This window comes from Melospiza melodia, chromosome 3 (assembly GCF_035770615.1).
Source record: "Melospiza melodia melodia isolate bMelMel2 chromosome 3, bMelMel2.pri, whole genome shotgun sequence".
NCBI classification, from domain to species: Eukaryota; Metazoa; Chordata; class Aves; order Passeriformes; family Passerellidae; genus Melospiza; species Melospiza melodia.
The window spans coordinates 53,446,869-53,466,043 of NC_086196.1; the positions used below are offsets into that span (position 1 = coordinate 53,446,869).

Below are 19,175 nucleotides of genomic sequence, written 5' to 3' on the forward strand. Positions count from 1 at the left end.
GGTTCAACAAACTATGGGCCAAACAAAGGGTTTTTGTTCAATAAATTTTTTATTGCCTTTCATTTATTCTATTTACAAACAACATGGAATTTCTTGGCCTCATGATACAAAGCAGTACTATAAACTGTAGTCTAGCAACGTAGGCATCATCGTGGAAACCAGGAAAACGCTCAGCCTGCTACTATAGCTAGCATTTTCCCGTTCGAAATACTATTTTACACATATAGGACACTTATAAAATGCACTTGCATGTAAACACTGTAGAAGTCCTGCCATTTAAAAGTCTATACTTAAAAAGCTCTAAGTACATGAAAAAATAGAGAAAATATCTAATTGATACTAATAAGGCATTTTAAAACTACAAACAGCTCTCTTTATTCATTTTCAAAGCTAATACTCTGCAAATACAATAAAATCTGACATTTCATATACATTCCTGCTTTATATTTTTATATTTTAAAAGAAGCCACCTGTAAATACTATTTTCTTTTGCAAAAAAAAGGAAAAAAGAAAAAAACAACAAAACGAACAAAAAAATAAAACCCAAAACCACAAACAAATTACAGTAAAACATAAAAAAGTTCTCAAGTGGAAAGTTATCATTCCCAATGTTCTTGAGCTATTCCTTCTTTAATCATTCTCTCGCATTCTCCTTCACCAAACTTGGTCCACTTAACAGTAGTATAATTTTTTTTATTTTTTTTTTAAGACTCATTCAACAGCTTAATTAGAGCTAATAAATTCTGAGGTTGATAAAAGTTTCTGTACTGTTGCCATTTTGACTAAGGCAGAGGAGATGAAAGTGAGAAAGGTATTCAGTGCAAAGTCAGATTTGTGCCATTACATAAATGAAGTCCAGTAGGTGTAATATTCACAGATACCATCGATTTAACAATCTTTCTTGTGGGTTCATTTACTTTCACATAATAGAAGTGGCCTATCATTTAGGATACAGTTCATAACACTACAAAAAAATTACTACTGTAACATAAATGAGACCAAACGCTCCCTGAATTTTTTTTCAGAATCATGCTAAGTGGGATTTGTTTAAATTATAACAGCTGTTTCAAAAAGAAGAAAAAATAAAAATAAATATTTTATGTGGCACAATCTTACCACTTTACAGGTATACTAGAAACAGACTCTTAAAGCATTTTGATACTCATTACAAATTTGATTAAAAGGTATTAAAATTTATATATAAATTATGTGAAAATTGGTTTGGATAAAACATTTGAGAAAATTCTCAGCATTAATATTTCTTGTGGAGTTTAAAATCAAAGCAAGCTACCTTTAAAAAAATACCAGGACACCTGTGATACATCCTCTGCCAAGTCTCTGGCCTTCTACAGTACACACAGGTTTGTCAACTGTGCAACACCATTTACAGTTTATTACAATTAAATCAGTCAGTCTCTCTGTTATATGAATCAAATTCAATTTTGTATTACTTATAAACTGGGGGTTTATTCTGAGTTAAAATGAGCTATATTTTCCAACCCTTCACCAATTCTACATGCTTAGTTGTAAAACATTTACACATTTGGGGATTCTTGCTTTAAATGCAGTGCTTATCTCTGGAAAAACAACCCAAACCCAACAAAAAAATCAAAATTATGCAAAGAATAAAAACTACTTAAAAAGTGAATGCAGTAGTACTACAAAATCATCTGAGAGTCAATTTAGAATTAAAAAAACAAAACAAAAACCACCAACTTTAGACCCAATGAATGCAAAGATAGATTTAGTGACACTTAACTACGTAAGAAAAAAATTCCACATTGAAAAAAAAAGTATTTCGGTTTGCTGACATTGCTTTTTGTGGCCATAGCTACAGAAATATCCTGGTGACAGAACAGCCAAATAGGTGAATATTGCAAATACTGACAGTACTTTAATTCTACAATATAAATTTAGTAATTAAAAAAAATTTAATGCTGAACAAAGTTGTCACCAAAACCTTTTGTGTGAGACTTTTAGATACGTGCAGGGATAACCTAGGATTTAAAATTCAAAATACAATGGAGGTCAGTTGTAAAATTAACTGGGATTATTTAGATAAGACTTTAAGATAATGTTTTCCTGAAATATCAGCACGGTTCTCCTAAGAGAGAGGTATGCATGATTTATTCCACAGGAAAAAGACATGTATTTATTTATCTACTTAAGACAGTGGGTTTCCAAAATTGTTAGAAATGAATGCTGGTTTATCACAAAATGGCTGCATTTTAAAAGAGGGTGAAATTATGCCAATAACTACTTTAAATAACTTTAAAGTGACCCAGATGAAACATCTAGGCCCTTCCAAAAATATTTAACATCCATGTTGAGCAAATATTACAATGATAAACTACAAAATGGCATTTTCTCCATGAAAACACCCCTATCCCCACTTTATCAGTGTATTTACTAGTTGTCTCAGGTAAATATCTAATTGCTAAAAAGGTAGCCATATCTGTCACCTGAAACTATCATTGCAGATCATGAAGCATCATTAGCAAAAAACTGTTTTTTGCAACATCAGGTCAAATTTTCAAAGACAACCAAATCCTTATCACCAATTTTTCCTGAATGAGATAGAAAAATAAAAAAAAGGAAATATTAAAACCTATTTTCTTTTTTACTCTCTTTTATTTTTTGAAACAAAGGCTGTGACATTTAACTGATTATATTCTGTTGCCCCATTGAAGCATTCTCAAGAAATGAGAACAAGCCAATGGGCTGCAAGTAGTGGGCAGTGATAGAAAACAATCTTACAGAAAACTAAAATAGTGTCCTCTATCACTTTATGCTTTCTGTAAAGCCTAAGATTATATCAAAGGCAAAAATGTTGCATAAATATACCAAATATCCAGGAGGGCCTGATTTACTGCATTGACCAGAATCTGTATTCCCTCTTGTAGTTAATTTATGGAAGGTTGTGAGAAGTGTGGTCAATGTTAGGAGATGTCAGATCTGTCACTAGAATTTGGCTTTTGAATATTACAATATAATGGAGATCTGCACAAGACTGATTTGGGTGAGAGCAGAATAATAATACTTGGCACAAAATGCTTTGCATCCTCAAAGCCCTGTACAAAACAAGAACCCCCACAACACCCCTGTGAGGTAGGGAAGTATTATTATCCTTATTTGACCAATGGGAAACCATACACAGAGAGATTAAATGACTTGCTGGAAACCACAGTGAATCAGCAGCAGGGATGGGATAAGAATTCATCCCCCACACTGCTTCCTAGTCAATGTCAATAAACCGAAAATATCAGTTTTCTCACTTAGCTTAAACACTTCATTCAGGGGTCCAAAGGCATGACACTTGAGTAACAGGAGAAAAATGAAGATTTACTTTCCATTCAAGGGTTAAAGAGAGATGCCCAAATATTGGATGTCATCTCACCAACAGGTCTTCAAAAGTTGTTTCTCCTTCAGGTTACACATTTTAGCAGCAAAAGGCAAATACCAAGAAATAGATTTTGGAAAAAAAACCCAAAACCAAACAAAAAACAAAACAACCAAAGCACCCTCCCTTCCCCTATCCATACTAATTCAAACTCAAACAACTTTTGAAGTTATCTTCACAGCCCTTACCTTTCTGAATTCAGTTAGGTATCTGAGAACATGCATCCTCCTCATAATATACAGTACAGTGGCTCAAAAGTTTATTGGAAAAAAAAAAGGAATCTAAATCTTCAGATTTCTCCAAACACAGACAGGAGGCATTTATTCCTTTACTTCTTTCTCATTAAGCAACCATCCATTCATTTTGTTTTGCAACACCAATCTGATATTTCCACGCCAATTAAAACAATGAACCGGGGACAAGGGGGGAAGAGGGGAACACAACCAAATTAATTATTGCAGCACTGATTTCATAGCGTTTCCTGATGCAGATGGATGTTTCATTTTTAAAACTCAATCAGTTATAGAATTTCTGTTAAATATATCAAATTATATATATTTAATTGAGCTGGGAAGGCCAAGTTTAGAAATTTTTTTTTTAAAAACCGCAAGCATTCTCAAAGCTTTAAAATATTAACTGTCCAGGTTTTTGACAAAAATCATGAATGGGTCAAGACCGGGTATTTGGTTAACCAGCTGTGGTGTTGCAAATCTCATGTACACTCAAAGCACTTCTTACAAACAAGAACTGCAGAACTAAACTAACCTCGGTCTGCGGTCACAATCCTTTGGTAAGGATGGACACGCATATCGTGCCTTCGAACTTTAGTAGCCACCGCACCTAGTTAAATTGCAATTACCAAGACAAAGTTAGAAAACATTCACAGAAAACATTAACAGCAGGTTTATCAAAATGGATTTAAATGATCATTAACTACAAAAGTTCATTTTAAGAAAAGCAACAAGTTAAGGCACAGTAGTTTCAAATCTTAATCTTAAAAAGAAGTTTATCTGTGCAGATTAATATTGCATTTATTTTAAACATCCTGGCCTTAACCTGTTTAATCCATTCATTTACAATCCCAAAATTACAGTATTTCATGAAATCTATTAGACCCAAGCACATTTAAGCTTTACTAGTCACATATTCACTGAAGTGCCTTTCTTGCAGCAGGACTATTTTAAATAATGCCATCTTTAATACTGACAATTATTTGCTAACCTTAGGATCACTTCCAGTTCTACCACAAAAAAAAGTTTTAAAGCAATTCTTCAAGCCTACAGATTGTGATTTTAAACTTTAAGTCAATAAGTATGAACTGCAATGAATTAGGTGATTAGTAAAGCAAACACTATATAGAACACTTAGCAGTCAGTATACTACTATACACTCAAAAATTACAGCTACTCTGTAATAATAGGACCTAATCCAAATTAATAGCACTATTTTATTTTAAATCTATGTGCAAAAAAGTGCAAGTAAGTCACTGACTGCTAGGCCAAGCTTTTTTCAAGGCTGCTGAAAACTAAGCATTTGTTAAAATTCAGATCTGATGAAGGATCAGTTAAGACCGTTCTTGAATTCTTAGCCTTTCGTTGGGAAAGCCATACCTGAAGATAAAAGGAAGGGAATTGAAAGTTAGTCACCAACTAAAATTTGATCTCAACACCAACATCCCCAAAAATACTGACAGGGATGCACTTCTCCGCCATTTTTAACAGAATTATTTCAAAACATCTTAAAGGTCCACCACACAAATGGACAAAATACTATTAAAGAGAACGAGCATATAACAAAATAAAACTCAACGAAATCCAAATTTAATGCAATTAACTCCATACAATTGCTCAGATAATAGAGCAGATGTATTAAGAGTTACAGATTCTAGGCAGCTAAAGGGGAGTGTGGGTTTTTTCCCCTGCTCCCTTTTCCTTCTTTAAATAACATTTTCTGATGAGGTCTGTTTTGGGCAATACACCTCACACAGTTGGGCCTGAGAGTATACAGTAGCTTCAGATGCCATTTTAGAAATAATTTTAATTTTTCTCTCATATCTCTTTATAGAAAATCCTGCGAGAATCCAAGTTGTCTGCATTGTAATAAACTTTACTCTGGAATGCTGTATTTCTTTACTCGCTATTAACTGAATTCAGGAGAGGGGCTTGCACTAACCACTAACAGCTACTTTGATGAACTCTTTGTGACTTTACCCCACATGTACCACAACTGGACTCTACTGAGGGTAGAGGAGCTAAGAAAAATATTTACATGTTTGTGGGAAATTAATAAACAATAGTGCTATCATATGCTTGCAGAATTTTGGCAATGGGTTAACTGACAACAACCATAAGCTGACAGACACACTGCATACTTTTGTCCTACTAGAATTTTTGTTATTGATTCACTAATCCTGCAAGACAGAAGCCTGAAATACATTTTCTTTTTTACTGTAGATAATGTGGAAACATGCACACATACAGATAACTCACCAAGTATTTGTCACATGAAACACTGATTTTTTGCAATACTTTCAACAAAATATTGACTTTGAACCTTATTGTCCAGTGTTCATTAGAGATGTTTAGAATTCGTGTAAATCAATAACTGCCACTGAACAAACTAAGATCAAAGTCCTATAAAATCAACATTATACAGGACCAAGGTCATATGCAATTCAGAACAAACTGAAGAGAAAGATTATTTAGATTCTGGAGAGGGTAGGGAAGGAAGAAACTATTGGAACTGCTTGTTCCATATTGGCCAGTTAACTGAATTGTCACAGCTGCTTTATCATTCTTGCCTTCACACACCAAGTCAGTGGTCTGAAATATTAGGAATGATGGACATTTCAAAGCAACGTATATAAAAGAAGCCATCAGTAAAGCTGCTAATTTTATTTTATTTTGGTGAGAACTTGGTTTGCTTTATATTCATTCACTGAAATAATTTTCTGCTCAGAATATAATTTAGCGCTTTCTGACACTGAGGAGAGATTTATCAGCTGCGTACTATATAAACAAAAACTCCAACTGAACAAAGACTTCTCCACTGCCTCCAGTTTTGCTAACTCATATGATATAGCAAAATGAGAAGCCCTCTCTTCCAAAAACTGCTGGATGTTAATTTATGTTAAAGAGAATATAAACTGATTTGTTATTCACAGGAGCCCAGATGACATATAATAGACCTCAGCTTGTATTTGGCTTCTTTCCCCCTTGCCTATGTAAGGGCAACTTGTATTTAGGTTTTGTCCCCCTTGCCATCTAATATCATACAAACATGAAGACATTTACTTTTGGTAAATTTATGAATATAAACTAAGCACACACATTCAGGAATGCCAAACACATTTAAAATGTTTAGGAGCTGCACCATTTGAGCAGCTCAGCTGGGCAGCAGCTTTGATATACCTGAAATAAGTTTATCGCTTCAGATTTTTTTCTTTGACCTCCATGAACCTCAACCTTGCAAACACAACAGAAGCACAAGCAACACATTCTGCAGCCATCCGCGCACAAAGGTCTTACCTAATACACCACTAGGCTCAATAGGGTACTCAAGGATTGATGTAGCTGGTGCCAGCGTGTAGGGGTACTCGTATGGTGTGTAAATTAAACCGGCCTCGGGTCCGGGAGGAACTATTGCAGCGGTGGGATGAGGAGTTCCGTTTGGCATGACAGCGGTTTGTATTTGTCTGATCAAAGGCATTATGGTAGGGCCAGCTGGCGTAGGAGTACGCAGGGCAGCTGGTGGGAGAACAGGCGCAGGCCCAGTAATAATCCTTGGAGCCTGGGCTGTTGCTGCAAGAGAAAAGGCAAGGGCTGCTACAGTAAGCAAAGAAATTCAGAGGAAAGTATGGAGATAGCAGTACAAAACGTGGAAAGAATGGGAAAAAAGGGAAAAAGTAGGAAAGAAGAAAAATAAAAGGAAATCATTAGTACATGCGCTGATCACACAGTGCCAAAGCACACCATTCAAATGCAAACAGCTTTCCATTTTCCAGTGTGATTAAGTATGAACATGCAAAATAAAAAAGCCATTGTAAAACAGTGAGGTAGATTTCTCAAACAGGTTACACAGCATGAAAGCTCCATTTAGACCACATTTCTTCATTTATGCTATCAAGACTGCATGAGACTGAGATGCATGCAGGAAATACAAGGAAAATACTATCACAATCAAATACAGAGTACAAAATTTAGTGCACAGACACTCAGTTATGCAGAGCTGCTGTATCAGTCCAGAGTTTTAACGTGTCTTAAAATTGTATTTAAACATATACACAATTCCCATTTCCAGGATCAGTGAAGATGAAGGTGACCTAGAAACATGAATTGGTCCTATCCTACCATTACATGAATAAAATAGGCTCAAATTTTATTTCCACATAAAATTTCATCAGGTAACATATTTCCTTTGTATTAGAAGTTCACCATCGCCTTGCATAAGTTAAAGAAAATAGGTGGGTTTTATGTATTGGTTTGGTTTTTTGTTTGTTTGTGGTGGTCTTGTTTGTTTTCTGAAGTGGTGCTAGCACGTTCAATTAAGTGTTATTTGAAGCCTGTTGGCACACTAGATGAACAACTTAAGCACTACATATCTGCTGGTAAAAGTCAGTCTTAAAGGGTTAGAATTTATGCATTTCTATGCACTACTGTTGATCTACATAATTTAATTAACTTAGAGGTGGCCTGAAAAGAGAAATGTGGCAAAGTTTTTCAGATTTGACACTGGTGAATATCTAAAATTATTTTTATTTTTTAAACAAAAATGCTCAGATAATATAAAACTAGTACTCAAATATTTATACTTCCTTTCTTAAACAGAAATAAACCAGTACAGCTTCTACATCTTCAACTTTTCAGTAAAATGCAAACACAAAGACTGAAATTGTCTTATCAAATAATGAATATTAGTGTGGCAATCTCCAGTCAAAAAATAAATAAAAAATTCCATCTTCCCACTTACACTGATACAATAGACCAATGGGAACAGACCAGAAAAAGAAATTGCTCAAATTATTAAAAACATTTCTGTGCAAAAGTTTGCATAAATTTAAGCTATTCTGAAAGCTACTTTAATCATGAAGTTGCAATAATTTAGAGACTACCATATATTTAAAACTGATCTAACTTTAAATATCATAGTGTTCATTACGGCTGAAAGACTTACCATTACCATTGTAGTTGTAAAAGCCCTTGCTTATGTCCCTTTTCAAATCAGAATAATTACACTGGTGTAAGCACTCTCAAATTGACCTAACTGCATTCCAACCTTTAAACATAATCAACACTGAAATGGGGACTGTGTGGAGAAACAAATTTGCAAATATCAGTAGGTCCTTCGTGAAAAGACTGATTTAACTGTGCTTGCATTTGACATCTGTATCACAGCTACAGCAAAAATGTACTTTTGAACAGAGTCAGCAACTATATTTTCAGAAGGAGAAATTAGATTTTCAACTGAAGAAAATAATTTGTATCACACATAATAGGTGTATGCTTTCATTAGTAGGTGCGTGTAATTAATTTTCAAGTGTAAACCTGTGCACACATGCGTTGGCAAAAGCATTTTCACACAAATGTAATGGAAGTAATCGTAAAAACGGCTCATTACATCACTGATCCGTGTGAACTCAGCTGTGAAATCAGTTGATGAATTGTTGGTAAAACATAACATTGGGGGTACACATGCAAGCAAGATGAAAGGAAGGAATATAATACAGAAAAATGTATTCAGAGCATCCTGAACATCTGTAACATTTTTAAATTAAATCCTTAAATATAAAAATTCAATGGAGTCTACTGTCCTTTATATGATTTAAGGAAAAAATGACTGTACAATAGAAAAATCCAGCTTAAGGGTTGAGGTTTTTTACACTATATATATTAGTAAATATTTCAACCCATACATACTGTCAAAAAAATAATGGGGACAAGAAACAAGATAAAAAACCCCATGAACAGACATAACTTATCCCCCAAAAATCTTCTGCAACAGCTACCGACAGCTTTGTTGGGTTCTTACTGCCTTCCATTCTCCAACGTAAGTTGCCACCGTACATTTTCCAAAGGTAGCTTTAACATTCAAAGCCTGCAAACAGTTCTATGGCATTGACCCTCGAGCTCGTGACATGCTTACGTGATTTGATGTTGGCATCTCTGTAGGTGCCATTCAGAATTGCAAGCTCCATCAGCTGCATCTTTTTAAGGCTGTCTTCTCCTTCTGCCTGCGTATGAAAAAATGGGAAGGAAGTCAGGATTATGAACTCACTAGTGCACAAGATCTAAGTGACCGAGAATAAAACTGTTCAAGTTCTAACTAAGCAAAATACCTGTTTACCATTAGTCACAAAAGCAGCAACCTTTGTCAACTTTTCCATAGAATTAAATGGAAGTTGCCAGTTGACTATCTTTAAGACTTGTTAACAAATATCTTCAAAGAGTTTTGGAAAAGGTTCATAACAAATTCTAAAAATTAAGGATTAAAGGTAAATTGCATTTGGTAGAAATAATTTAAGGAAAATTTTTCTCAAATACATTTTCATGTACTCCTAAAGGTATCTTTAAAAAAATTGTACTATTGGGCCATAGATGAATAGCCATCACAAATTTTAAGCACTGCAGTTTATTGTAATTTGCTCCACTACAGTCAATACTGACTACTGGAGGATGAGGGGCAAACAAAAAAATAAACAACAATCTTTGAGTAGCTTTCCAGACAGGACATTGACAACTGCTCTGAGGCTGAATTCCTAATTCTGGCACACGTAGATGTATTCTGATGAGAATATTACTACACAGCACACGTTACTCTTGGTTTTGCTTCAATTAAAACTACTTCCCTGAAGTTACCTACTCCATTGATATGGTGCAGGTTGCATAAATATTAAGTAGCGTTCAGTAGAACAATGCTCACTTTTTCAGTTGGTAATAAAAACACTTCTAACATATATTACAATGCATAATAGTATAATTTCATTTTTAAGACCAGAGATTTTCTGACCTGTCTTTCCAAAAACACTACTATTTGTTTAGTCTACACTCTATTGAGCAGAAAATGTGATTATGACAGAGAAAACCCATGAGGGATGGTCAACGTCTACTTTAATGTCAGGTTACCACCTTGCCTCCTGTATGGAATGCCACTGCTGAAATTCTTAAGTCAGATGCATAGAAGGGCAGCTTTCCTGTGAACTGCAATGCATTCTTCCTTTGCTAAAATGGATTTCTTACATCTCTACTTCTCGAATCACACAATATTTTCCAGGTATTTGGAACAGTATTTTCCAAGTTAATGAGCTTGTTATACATACTTTACTCCCAAACTGTGGATTAGTAATTTACTAAAGTCCAAGACAAAAACAGTTTTCAAATTTTATCTAAGCAAATCTAGTACTTATTGTGAGGTACACTCAAGGGTCATGACCCCTTGTGAAGGGGACTTTTAGCAGCTGATTTTTATCAACAACTCAAAATCAACATGGTAAGATGAGTCAACACTGAATTCCTTTCAAATGTCAGAAATTGAAAGTCCCAACTGTAATACTGCGGACTTGCATAAACACCAAGATTATCACACAGTAAACATTCAGAATATACTGGAAGTTAGACATTTTCTTTGTATGTTAAATATTGTATGACAGGGCAAGCTGACACTAATACCAAAAAAGGAAATACACATTCAATTACCATCTTAACTAGAAATTAATTGTACATTTAAGTACCATACCATGAAGAAATGTCAGACCCCATAGTCCCATAACCCCTTTGGAATACAAAATGTGCCGATTCTAGCAATCTTAATATCACACAGAACAGATTTATAATTTACATGCAAAATAATATTATCTTCTTTTTAAAATAAACTATTTTTCCACTGCATCTTTGCTGCAATCATGACACAATAAAACCAATTCCAAATCCATTTCCCTATCCAGAGCTCACAAATTCTCATCATTCTGGATATACCTTATCAAGGTTCTTCTAGCAATAAAGATTTTTTTAACACATTGATTAACCTTTTCCCTTCCCCTGTAAGTTGTACTTTCTTACTTGCTTTTTGTTACATTCATGTATTTATTTATTTGAACGTGTGTAACAAGAAAACCTCCTCACAATGTCAGCTGCATCTCTCATATAGTTCCATTACTGTTACTAAAATTGCACACTTCCTCCGAATAAGACCTTCAGGAGATTGATCTACGCCATTAATGACTTTCAGTAAATGCTGAATATTACACTCCACTTGCTAGGATAATTTTAGTAACCCTAATCCCAGATTTTGCACCACAGAGAATATTTCCCAATATAACTATTTATAGGAAAATAATTTTAAGACAGAAAATATTTTTATCCTTTTGATATGGTCAGAAGAAGGAGATATAAGTCCAAGTAATCATTCTGACTTTAACATTTTCCTATAGGTCACTACTGCTCTCTATGAGAAGAGATGTTGCAATTACTAGGCTTTAAGAAGTTTGCTTATGGAAGTTACAGTGGACTTAAACAAAGCAGACCAAGTCCTTAATTTTATTCTTGAGATTTACTTTTCTAGACTATGCTCAGCAGTTGATAAACTTTTCTTCTTTTAAACAAAACCCAAAATACAGCTTAAAATGTCCCTTTAACAACTGTATTGGTAAAAAAAATCAGAGATGGAAGAAGTGGACTTGCGTTACCAGACACTAACACTGACTTCCGGTGCTTTAATTTTCGAAGCATTTATTAGATACAAAAAAACCCCAACTCCGACAAAAAAACCATTCCACCACTTTGAAAAACACGCGTAACGCTGACCACAAGGTCACGGTTCCGGCTCCTCCCAGAAGATGGCACTGTTTGTTGCACAATGCCACCTCTGCAGGACACGGGTGTGCAGCACTGCTGGCACCACCTACCCTACCCTACCCTACCCTACCAGTGCTGTCCAAAATCCTGCCAGCCCCTCGCACCCTGCCCTTGGAACAGTCACCTGCCACCTCTCCTCATAGCGAAGCCACAGAAGCGCCCAGGACCCTTTGGGACACACTTGTGTGTCCCTCACTCTCTGGTACCAAGCCCTCCACTTGCACATCCTTCACCAATAGCCAGCCCCTCAAACTTCCAAGAGCTGCGTCAGAGCAAGGGGCACATGTTTTTCCCTGCCCTATCCTCTCGCTTCTTTGCTGACAGATGATCAAATGAGGCACACGAGATCTATCTTAGCTCCAGGCATTCCTGCAGGCACTCTCTGTTAAAGCAAAGAGAGGTTGCATCAGGGATACAAAGGCAATCTCTAAAGGGACACTACATTACCTGTACAATAGCTGCAACAAAGCTCAGTCATTTGTACCAAAAGGAAGCTACTTTGAGCAAACATCAATAAGGTCACTTAAAACCAGATTTGCATTACTAAGTTGAAGCTCAAGTGATTGACTCAAACCTCTCATCCTCTTACATCTCCAGTGCTTTCCTTGTATTTATCATCTACAATATAACATGCAGATTAAAAAAAAAAAGCCTTAAATGGTATCTTGAAACATAATTCTTTAAATGTAAGCAACTACTTGCAAAAGCTCACTGAATACAAATACGGAAGAGATGGGAGCAGTAAATCCTAACAAAATCAACTGTGCACAGACACCACTGGGTGCTGTTCTGTGAACACAAAGCCTCTAACTCCCCAGAGTAGCTCAACTCTACCTGGGCTAGCAACAAACAGACCTAAAGGAGACCAAGTGCCAGTGAGGACTATCATTTTAAGTAACTTGCTTTCTAATCTTTCTCAGTGTAGGATTAGAGTTGCAAGGCTCAAAACACAACAAGTGCCACCTAGGAAGTCTCTGGGAAACACTTCCTAAAAACACAATTTCAAACTAAAGACAGTGCTGACCATACAAACGCCCAGTTAAAACTGCAATTGTCTTCCCTATTTTGGGCAATACTGACAGTTTCACAAAAAAAGAATGCAGTTTATTATACAACTGCTATTAGTAAGAGCTTGTTTCATGTCATGAAATGGGGAGCTTAGATAAAACACTCCAATGAATTCTTTTCATTATCTATGTCCGAGCTATACTTCAACCTCAGGTATCCCAAGACCTCCAAAAAATCCTTTATTTTTAGGTACTGAAATGTCTCTGATTCTCATGTGCATGCAGCACCCTGAGGAGTATCATACACTTCATCTTCTTATTTATACACAAAACATACATACACACTAGATACATTTGTTATCCAGGTAGAAGACAGACAGGCATGCAGACTCCAAAGGTAAATGCCTTCATTGTGCAATGCCAATGAAGGACTTCAGCAGATGACAACAGTTTTCAGAGGTGAAAGGTGGACTGTTAGATTCTGTCAACTCTGAGAAGCCTGTAACAAATTATAGCAGAGAAGGAAACAAAGATAGTATTTAAAAGAAGGATCAAGTAGCAGTGTTTAGGACAGAGCAGAGATCCATAAATTAGACCTATAGAGACAGCCAGTGGCCACACTGCTGCCAGGCCCAAAAGGAGCACCACTGCAGCTCAGGTAATTCAGAAACCGAACAATCCACTCACTTGTGTCATGGCTGGGATACCTCATTCTGACAGAGCTTCTAGAGCCTCACAGTCTCACCCACAATTCTCAAAATGCTCTCTGATTTTCATTATTACCAGGGCTGGAAGAGAAGGCTTTTAACACATCTCTACAAACATAGGTGCTTTCCCCTTATAATGCTCCATTTTCTTTTAAAGTAACTGCTTTGGAAAATGTAACAGATACACTTCTTTCTCCCTACATTCACAACAAAGAGATCTTCATATTTAAGTGATGTCAGTGACTTTCACTGACAGTCTAGCTTCCAGATGTCACGCATTTTGGATCACACTTTTGCAATCCTGTCACATCCTGGTACTTCAGCTGAATTCTCATGAACTGAAGTGAATCCAGCCCTAGGAAAGGCAGCAGACAGTTTTATTATTTGGATAAAATGCAGTGAAGTCTGGCTTTGGGGACCAGTTCTTTATAAGCTTTTCCAGGGCTGTCCTTTCAGGCTCAGAGGAGGAGCAGCAAGTGGGAAGAGAAAATGGTGGCGAAGCAAAACGACGGCCACATCAGCCAGGAACACAAGGGCCAAAAACCAGTGTCCACCTTCCCCCACCAATGCAGCAGGCCTGTCCCACCAGGCTCATGGAAAGAAGGACCAGGGGCCTGAGCAGCATGACAGCACCAAAGAGTACCTGCCTGCCAAGCACCTCAGCAACCCCTCCTGCAGAGCAGCCTCCCTGCCTGCTCCACACCGCTGCTGGTTACACAGCAGCTCCCGCCGGCAGCTTTCCTGATACCCTTGGAGAGAACCCTTCCAGCTACCAAACATTTTATCCAAGTCCCTGCACTGTTCACACATTTGCTTCAAGCTTCTAAGAACACAGTGGATTTTTCAGAATGCAGGTAAAGGCAATAAATAAATTTTCATGCACTTCAAGCAGAAGGGCAGAGGACTTAGCAGTTATCGAAGAACACTACACTAATGAACAAGAATAAATACTTAAAACTCTTCCTCAAATAGAAAAGTAATTTAAAATTGCCACATAAAATAAACATAACTTTTGTACCACCTGGAAATACACACATTAAATATGAAGACTTTAATTATTCTTTAGACTGCATAGTGTATCTGCATAGTATAAGCCACCTACTATTTACTAATTATATAGGAATTTTGGTAAAATGCACCATGGAAATATTTTAGTACCATTGATCTTATCCTACTTATCCAGGAGGCAGTGCTGCTCCTCAGGGGTCTGTCACCCTGCCTTCCCACAGGCCCCAGCTGCTCCACAGCCCAACAGCTGCAGCTTGGAGGCTTGCACTGTGACACAGGCTGGATTCTCAGGCTCTAGAATGCTTTTATCTCCCTGACAAAGAAAAATCTTCCACTGCAATTCACTTGTAGATCAGTAAGTATTCCTAACATACCATGCTCCAGTCAAACAGTCTTCACACATGAATGTCTCCATTCAGGGACAAAAACCTTCCATTCATAATTTATAAACAAAAAACCTTACAAACATTATACTAAAAATTCCTAGACATACATGTGTTAAATAAAAAAACAGATCTCAGACATCAGAATATATTGTAAAATATACTACAAAGGCTAAAACACATTGGAATTTTTGAAGCTGAAGTGTATATGCTTAAAATCCATGTTTGGAAGATCTTTTTTTTTTGTATCTAAGTTGTTGAAAGTGATGTATCTATAGCAACAATATCCTAGACAAGATTACTGGTAACTAGATGCAAAAGACAAAGAAAAGAGTTTTTTTCTAAGACTCTGAATGGGAGTACCTCAACTATTAATCAATTACCTAGTGCAAGAGATTAGATTTTACTTTTGTAAAGGCTTTTGGTTCTGGTAAATTACTCTATTACTCAGTATTAAAGAAAACATCTCATCCTCCCTTTCCCTCAAAAAAATCTGGCAGAGACCTTCAAGTTTCCCATGCCCAGAATGTAAATATTGATAGTTAGAAGTTGCTGGTAAACATATGCAACAGACTTTCTCATCCTTCATTATACACTTCTGAGGGTGACGGAGCAGAAATCCTAAACCACAGCTTTGTTTGTTTTGAGGGGAATTGGTCAAAGAGGTCTGTTCTGTCACAGTTTGGCACCCATTCTTTTATTGGAGGAAGCTTTCCCAAATGCTTTAATGACAAAGACTTCCAGACCAGCCATATTTCTCAGAGTCCTGTACATCAACAGTCCTATGGCACTGAACAGGTGGTGAAACTATAGCTCAGTTATTTCTCTATTTCCTTTTCAACACTGACACACACTGCTGTGGCTACGAGGACAGGCAAAGATAAATTAGCATCATTATTTCTTCTGGGCAACACAGTCTGCTTATCTTCTTCAAAGCAAGCTCTCAGTTCAAATGATATGCAAAGAAGACTTGTGCTGTTTCACTTGACAAATTCATTGGTCATAATGTTAAAGATACACCAGGGGAAAGAGACAGCCTATCTTTTTACACTCCCCATCACCTTATCTGACATATCCCTGTTTAATCATGATACTTGGCTTACCAGTAATACTTTTCAGAGTCCTATGCCCTCCCTCCCCCACTTTCCATTTCTGCACAAAGAAAATACAGATAAGGTACAGAAAATTGGCAGATAGTGTGTTTTACAAGCCAGACTGAAATACAGCATCAGTGGAACTTACAAGTTTGCTTCACCATATATTCCCCTAGATACTGGCTGGTAGCATAATGGGGTGGGGGGAGTTTTGCTTGACCTTAACAGATCAACATTTCTTTAGTACAGATGTGATGGGCTCATGTTTAAATCACAGGGTTTTGAGCTTTGAAGGAAAAAAAACAAACAGGTCACCCGGATAGGTTAAATCAAACCCTCAACAATACTTTATTTCAGAACTTGCTTTTTGCTTTGCATTTTTCCTTTTTTTTTTAATATTTTCATTCCTATTTTCCTTGCACGTCTGTTTTACTGTTTTTAATAAAATCTTGATAATAATCTCTATACAGCACACTGGAGAGCTTCAGCAATTCATAAAGCTCCATTACAGGAATGCATCTTTCATGACACACATATACACGCTAAACCCCAAAAAATTCGAAATGAAAAAAAAAATTTACAGTACATTCTAAAATGTTTTTAAAGGGTAGAATAATACTGAGATGTCTTCAGATTTATTTGCTAGCACAGACATCTGCTGATATTTGTATTAAGGTTCAAATGAAATACCTATCAATCTAAAGGCATCTATGCAATCTAAAGTATTAGACCTATTTTTAGCAATGTGCAAGCCCAGCTTAAAAATGTTCAGAGCTGAACACTTCACTGTTGGTATATCTAGTTCTGGAATGCTAGACACTCAAAATTCCTCCTCACTGGTTAGTTCAGTTCTGAAAACAGCAGTTAACTATAAGCACAGCCAATGAGATAGTAGCAGGCAAGCCTCTCACACAAATTTCCCACATATGGCTCTACCAGCAACATCCTAAGCTCCATCAGCATCCTAGGAATCTGAAGAGAGCAGAATGCAAACACGACCTATATTATGCAGGTCTTTATTCCAGCTGTAGCCTTTGGAACAGACTGAATAGTGCCAGAACACTCAGACAGTGTTGACACATTCCACTTTTATCAGGACAAATTCATTAACCCATATTGAGTTTTCAGTAAATTGTAAAAACAATTTAACTAATATATGCTACAAAAAGACCTATGATCAAGGTGGTTGTTCTAACGGGTACAAATTAGAGGCAGTTGTTAGAAATCTATAAATGGAATGATTGATTTAAAAATATTTACAGTTAAGTGTGGCCTAACCTGTAACATTTATTTCCCCTCTATCATCCTAGGAGGTCTCTATTCAAACTCTGAGTTTATACACTCAAAATAGCTGTGAATTCCCCTGAACTGCAAAGACACCTAACTCAAATATTGGCGTGGGTGGGTACATAGGGGGCAAGATGGGACTGGCGACCCCCATTTAAGGGTTTCAAAACTAGTTTTTTGTTGCAAACTCCAGAGATCCCAATGCTGCATAGTTTTCTTTCCAGCTATGCTAATGGTTTACTACATAAACAAAGCCTCTCATTTTCAAAATGGCACTGAGATATGACGGCATGTATTCATATAGAAAACATGTCCAGTATGTTTCAAATCTGTTCCCACCCAGAAATAATAATAAAAAAAAAAAGAAACAAAAATGACATTTCATATCAATTTAGTAACCAAGAAAGAATGTGAGGAGTCTCTCTCTTTAGAGCAACAGAAAAAAACTAACTGCTGGTGACAGGGAGCACAAAGACTGTTGCTGCAAATTAGCACATGTCGAAATTTCAAGGGTACCTTCTCTCATGTGTTTCATTAAACACACAGGATTCAGGGCTGCACACTACCACATGGGAATTCAAGCTGCAGTAGTAACTCCTAAGACATTTTTATCTTCAGCAGGAGATGTCCTGAAAATGTAATACTGACTAATTAAAATAAACTATTTTATTACAATATGGACTAAACCCATGAATGTTTAGGCTTTTCCAGTAGTGAAATCTTAGTATTCAGGGAGCAGTGGCCTTCCAAGAGCTTCTTCAACTGCTCTTATTTTCAACAGAAATTATGACAGCTAAATAAGATATAAAAAATTGTTTCTGCATTTCACCTGCACTCCCCTTTTGTAAAATACTTGCATTAATGGTTTTATTTTCAAAATGACTGTTTTCTGCACATGCACAACCTCTCAGGTTGAGGCGTGTAATGACTGTCTCATTCAGAAATTTACATAAAGCTACTATCTAGAGAAAAAGTATTGTTTTAAACCTAAGATGCCCAAAAATCTAAACAATTTAAGTTTAATCTAACAAACGAAACAGAATATTGGAAGTTTAAAAGGAGATACGCTCTGAGCATGTACTTGCAGTAATTTTCAACAGCTGCTAAAAAGTGAATGAGTACTAAAAGGTCACAATTATTTCCAACTGCTTACATGCCTACAAGCAGCCCATAGCTGTGCTGAATCTAACACCACATGTGTGTCTCATGTGCACTTTACTGGTACTCCAATACCAATGATTAAATACTGTTTAAAAATCGAAGTTAGCTCCCCATCAACACCACACCACAGATGCCTCTCCAGTTCTTGAGCTCTGAGAGCTCATGAGGTCCAGAAGAAGGGAGTGATGGTATTCCAACTGGCCAGCCTCCTCTTGTATGGCTGCTAAAACCCACTTTCACACAGCTTAAAAATACAGAGAAGAGAAAAAACTAATTGTG

At 36.4% G+C, this 19,175-nt stretch overlaps 1 protein-coding gene across 13 annotated transcripts in view; it reads right to left on the reverse strand.

Moving 5' to 3' along the window:
• QKI (QKI, KH domain containing RNA binding) overlaps positions 1 to 19,175 on the reverse strand; it is a 155,126-nt gene that overhangs the window by 12,138 nt on the left and 123,813 nt on the right. For 4 of the 13 annotated variants that reach the window (XM_063151765.1, XM_063151763.1, XM_063151767.1 and 1 more), the window contains 3 exons: positions 9,542 to 9,629; positions 6,928 to 7,224; positions 4,166 to 4,240 (listed from right to left, as the gene is read on the reverse strand). In XM_063151765.1, coding sequence (XP_063007835.1) covers positions 4,166 to 4,240; positions 6,928 to 7,224; positions 9,542 to 9,629 — 460 coding nt within the window. Of the gene's footprint in view, positions 1 to 30; positions 5,011 to 6,916; positions 7,225 to 9,541; positions 9,630 to 19,175 lie in introns of those variants that run through there. The other 9 variants (XR_010027122.1, XR_010027121.1, XM_063151766.1 and 6 more) reach the window with 6 other exon arrangements.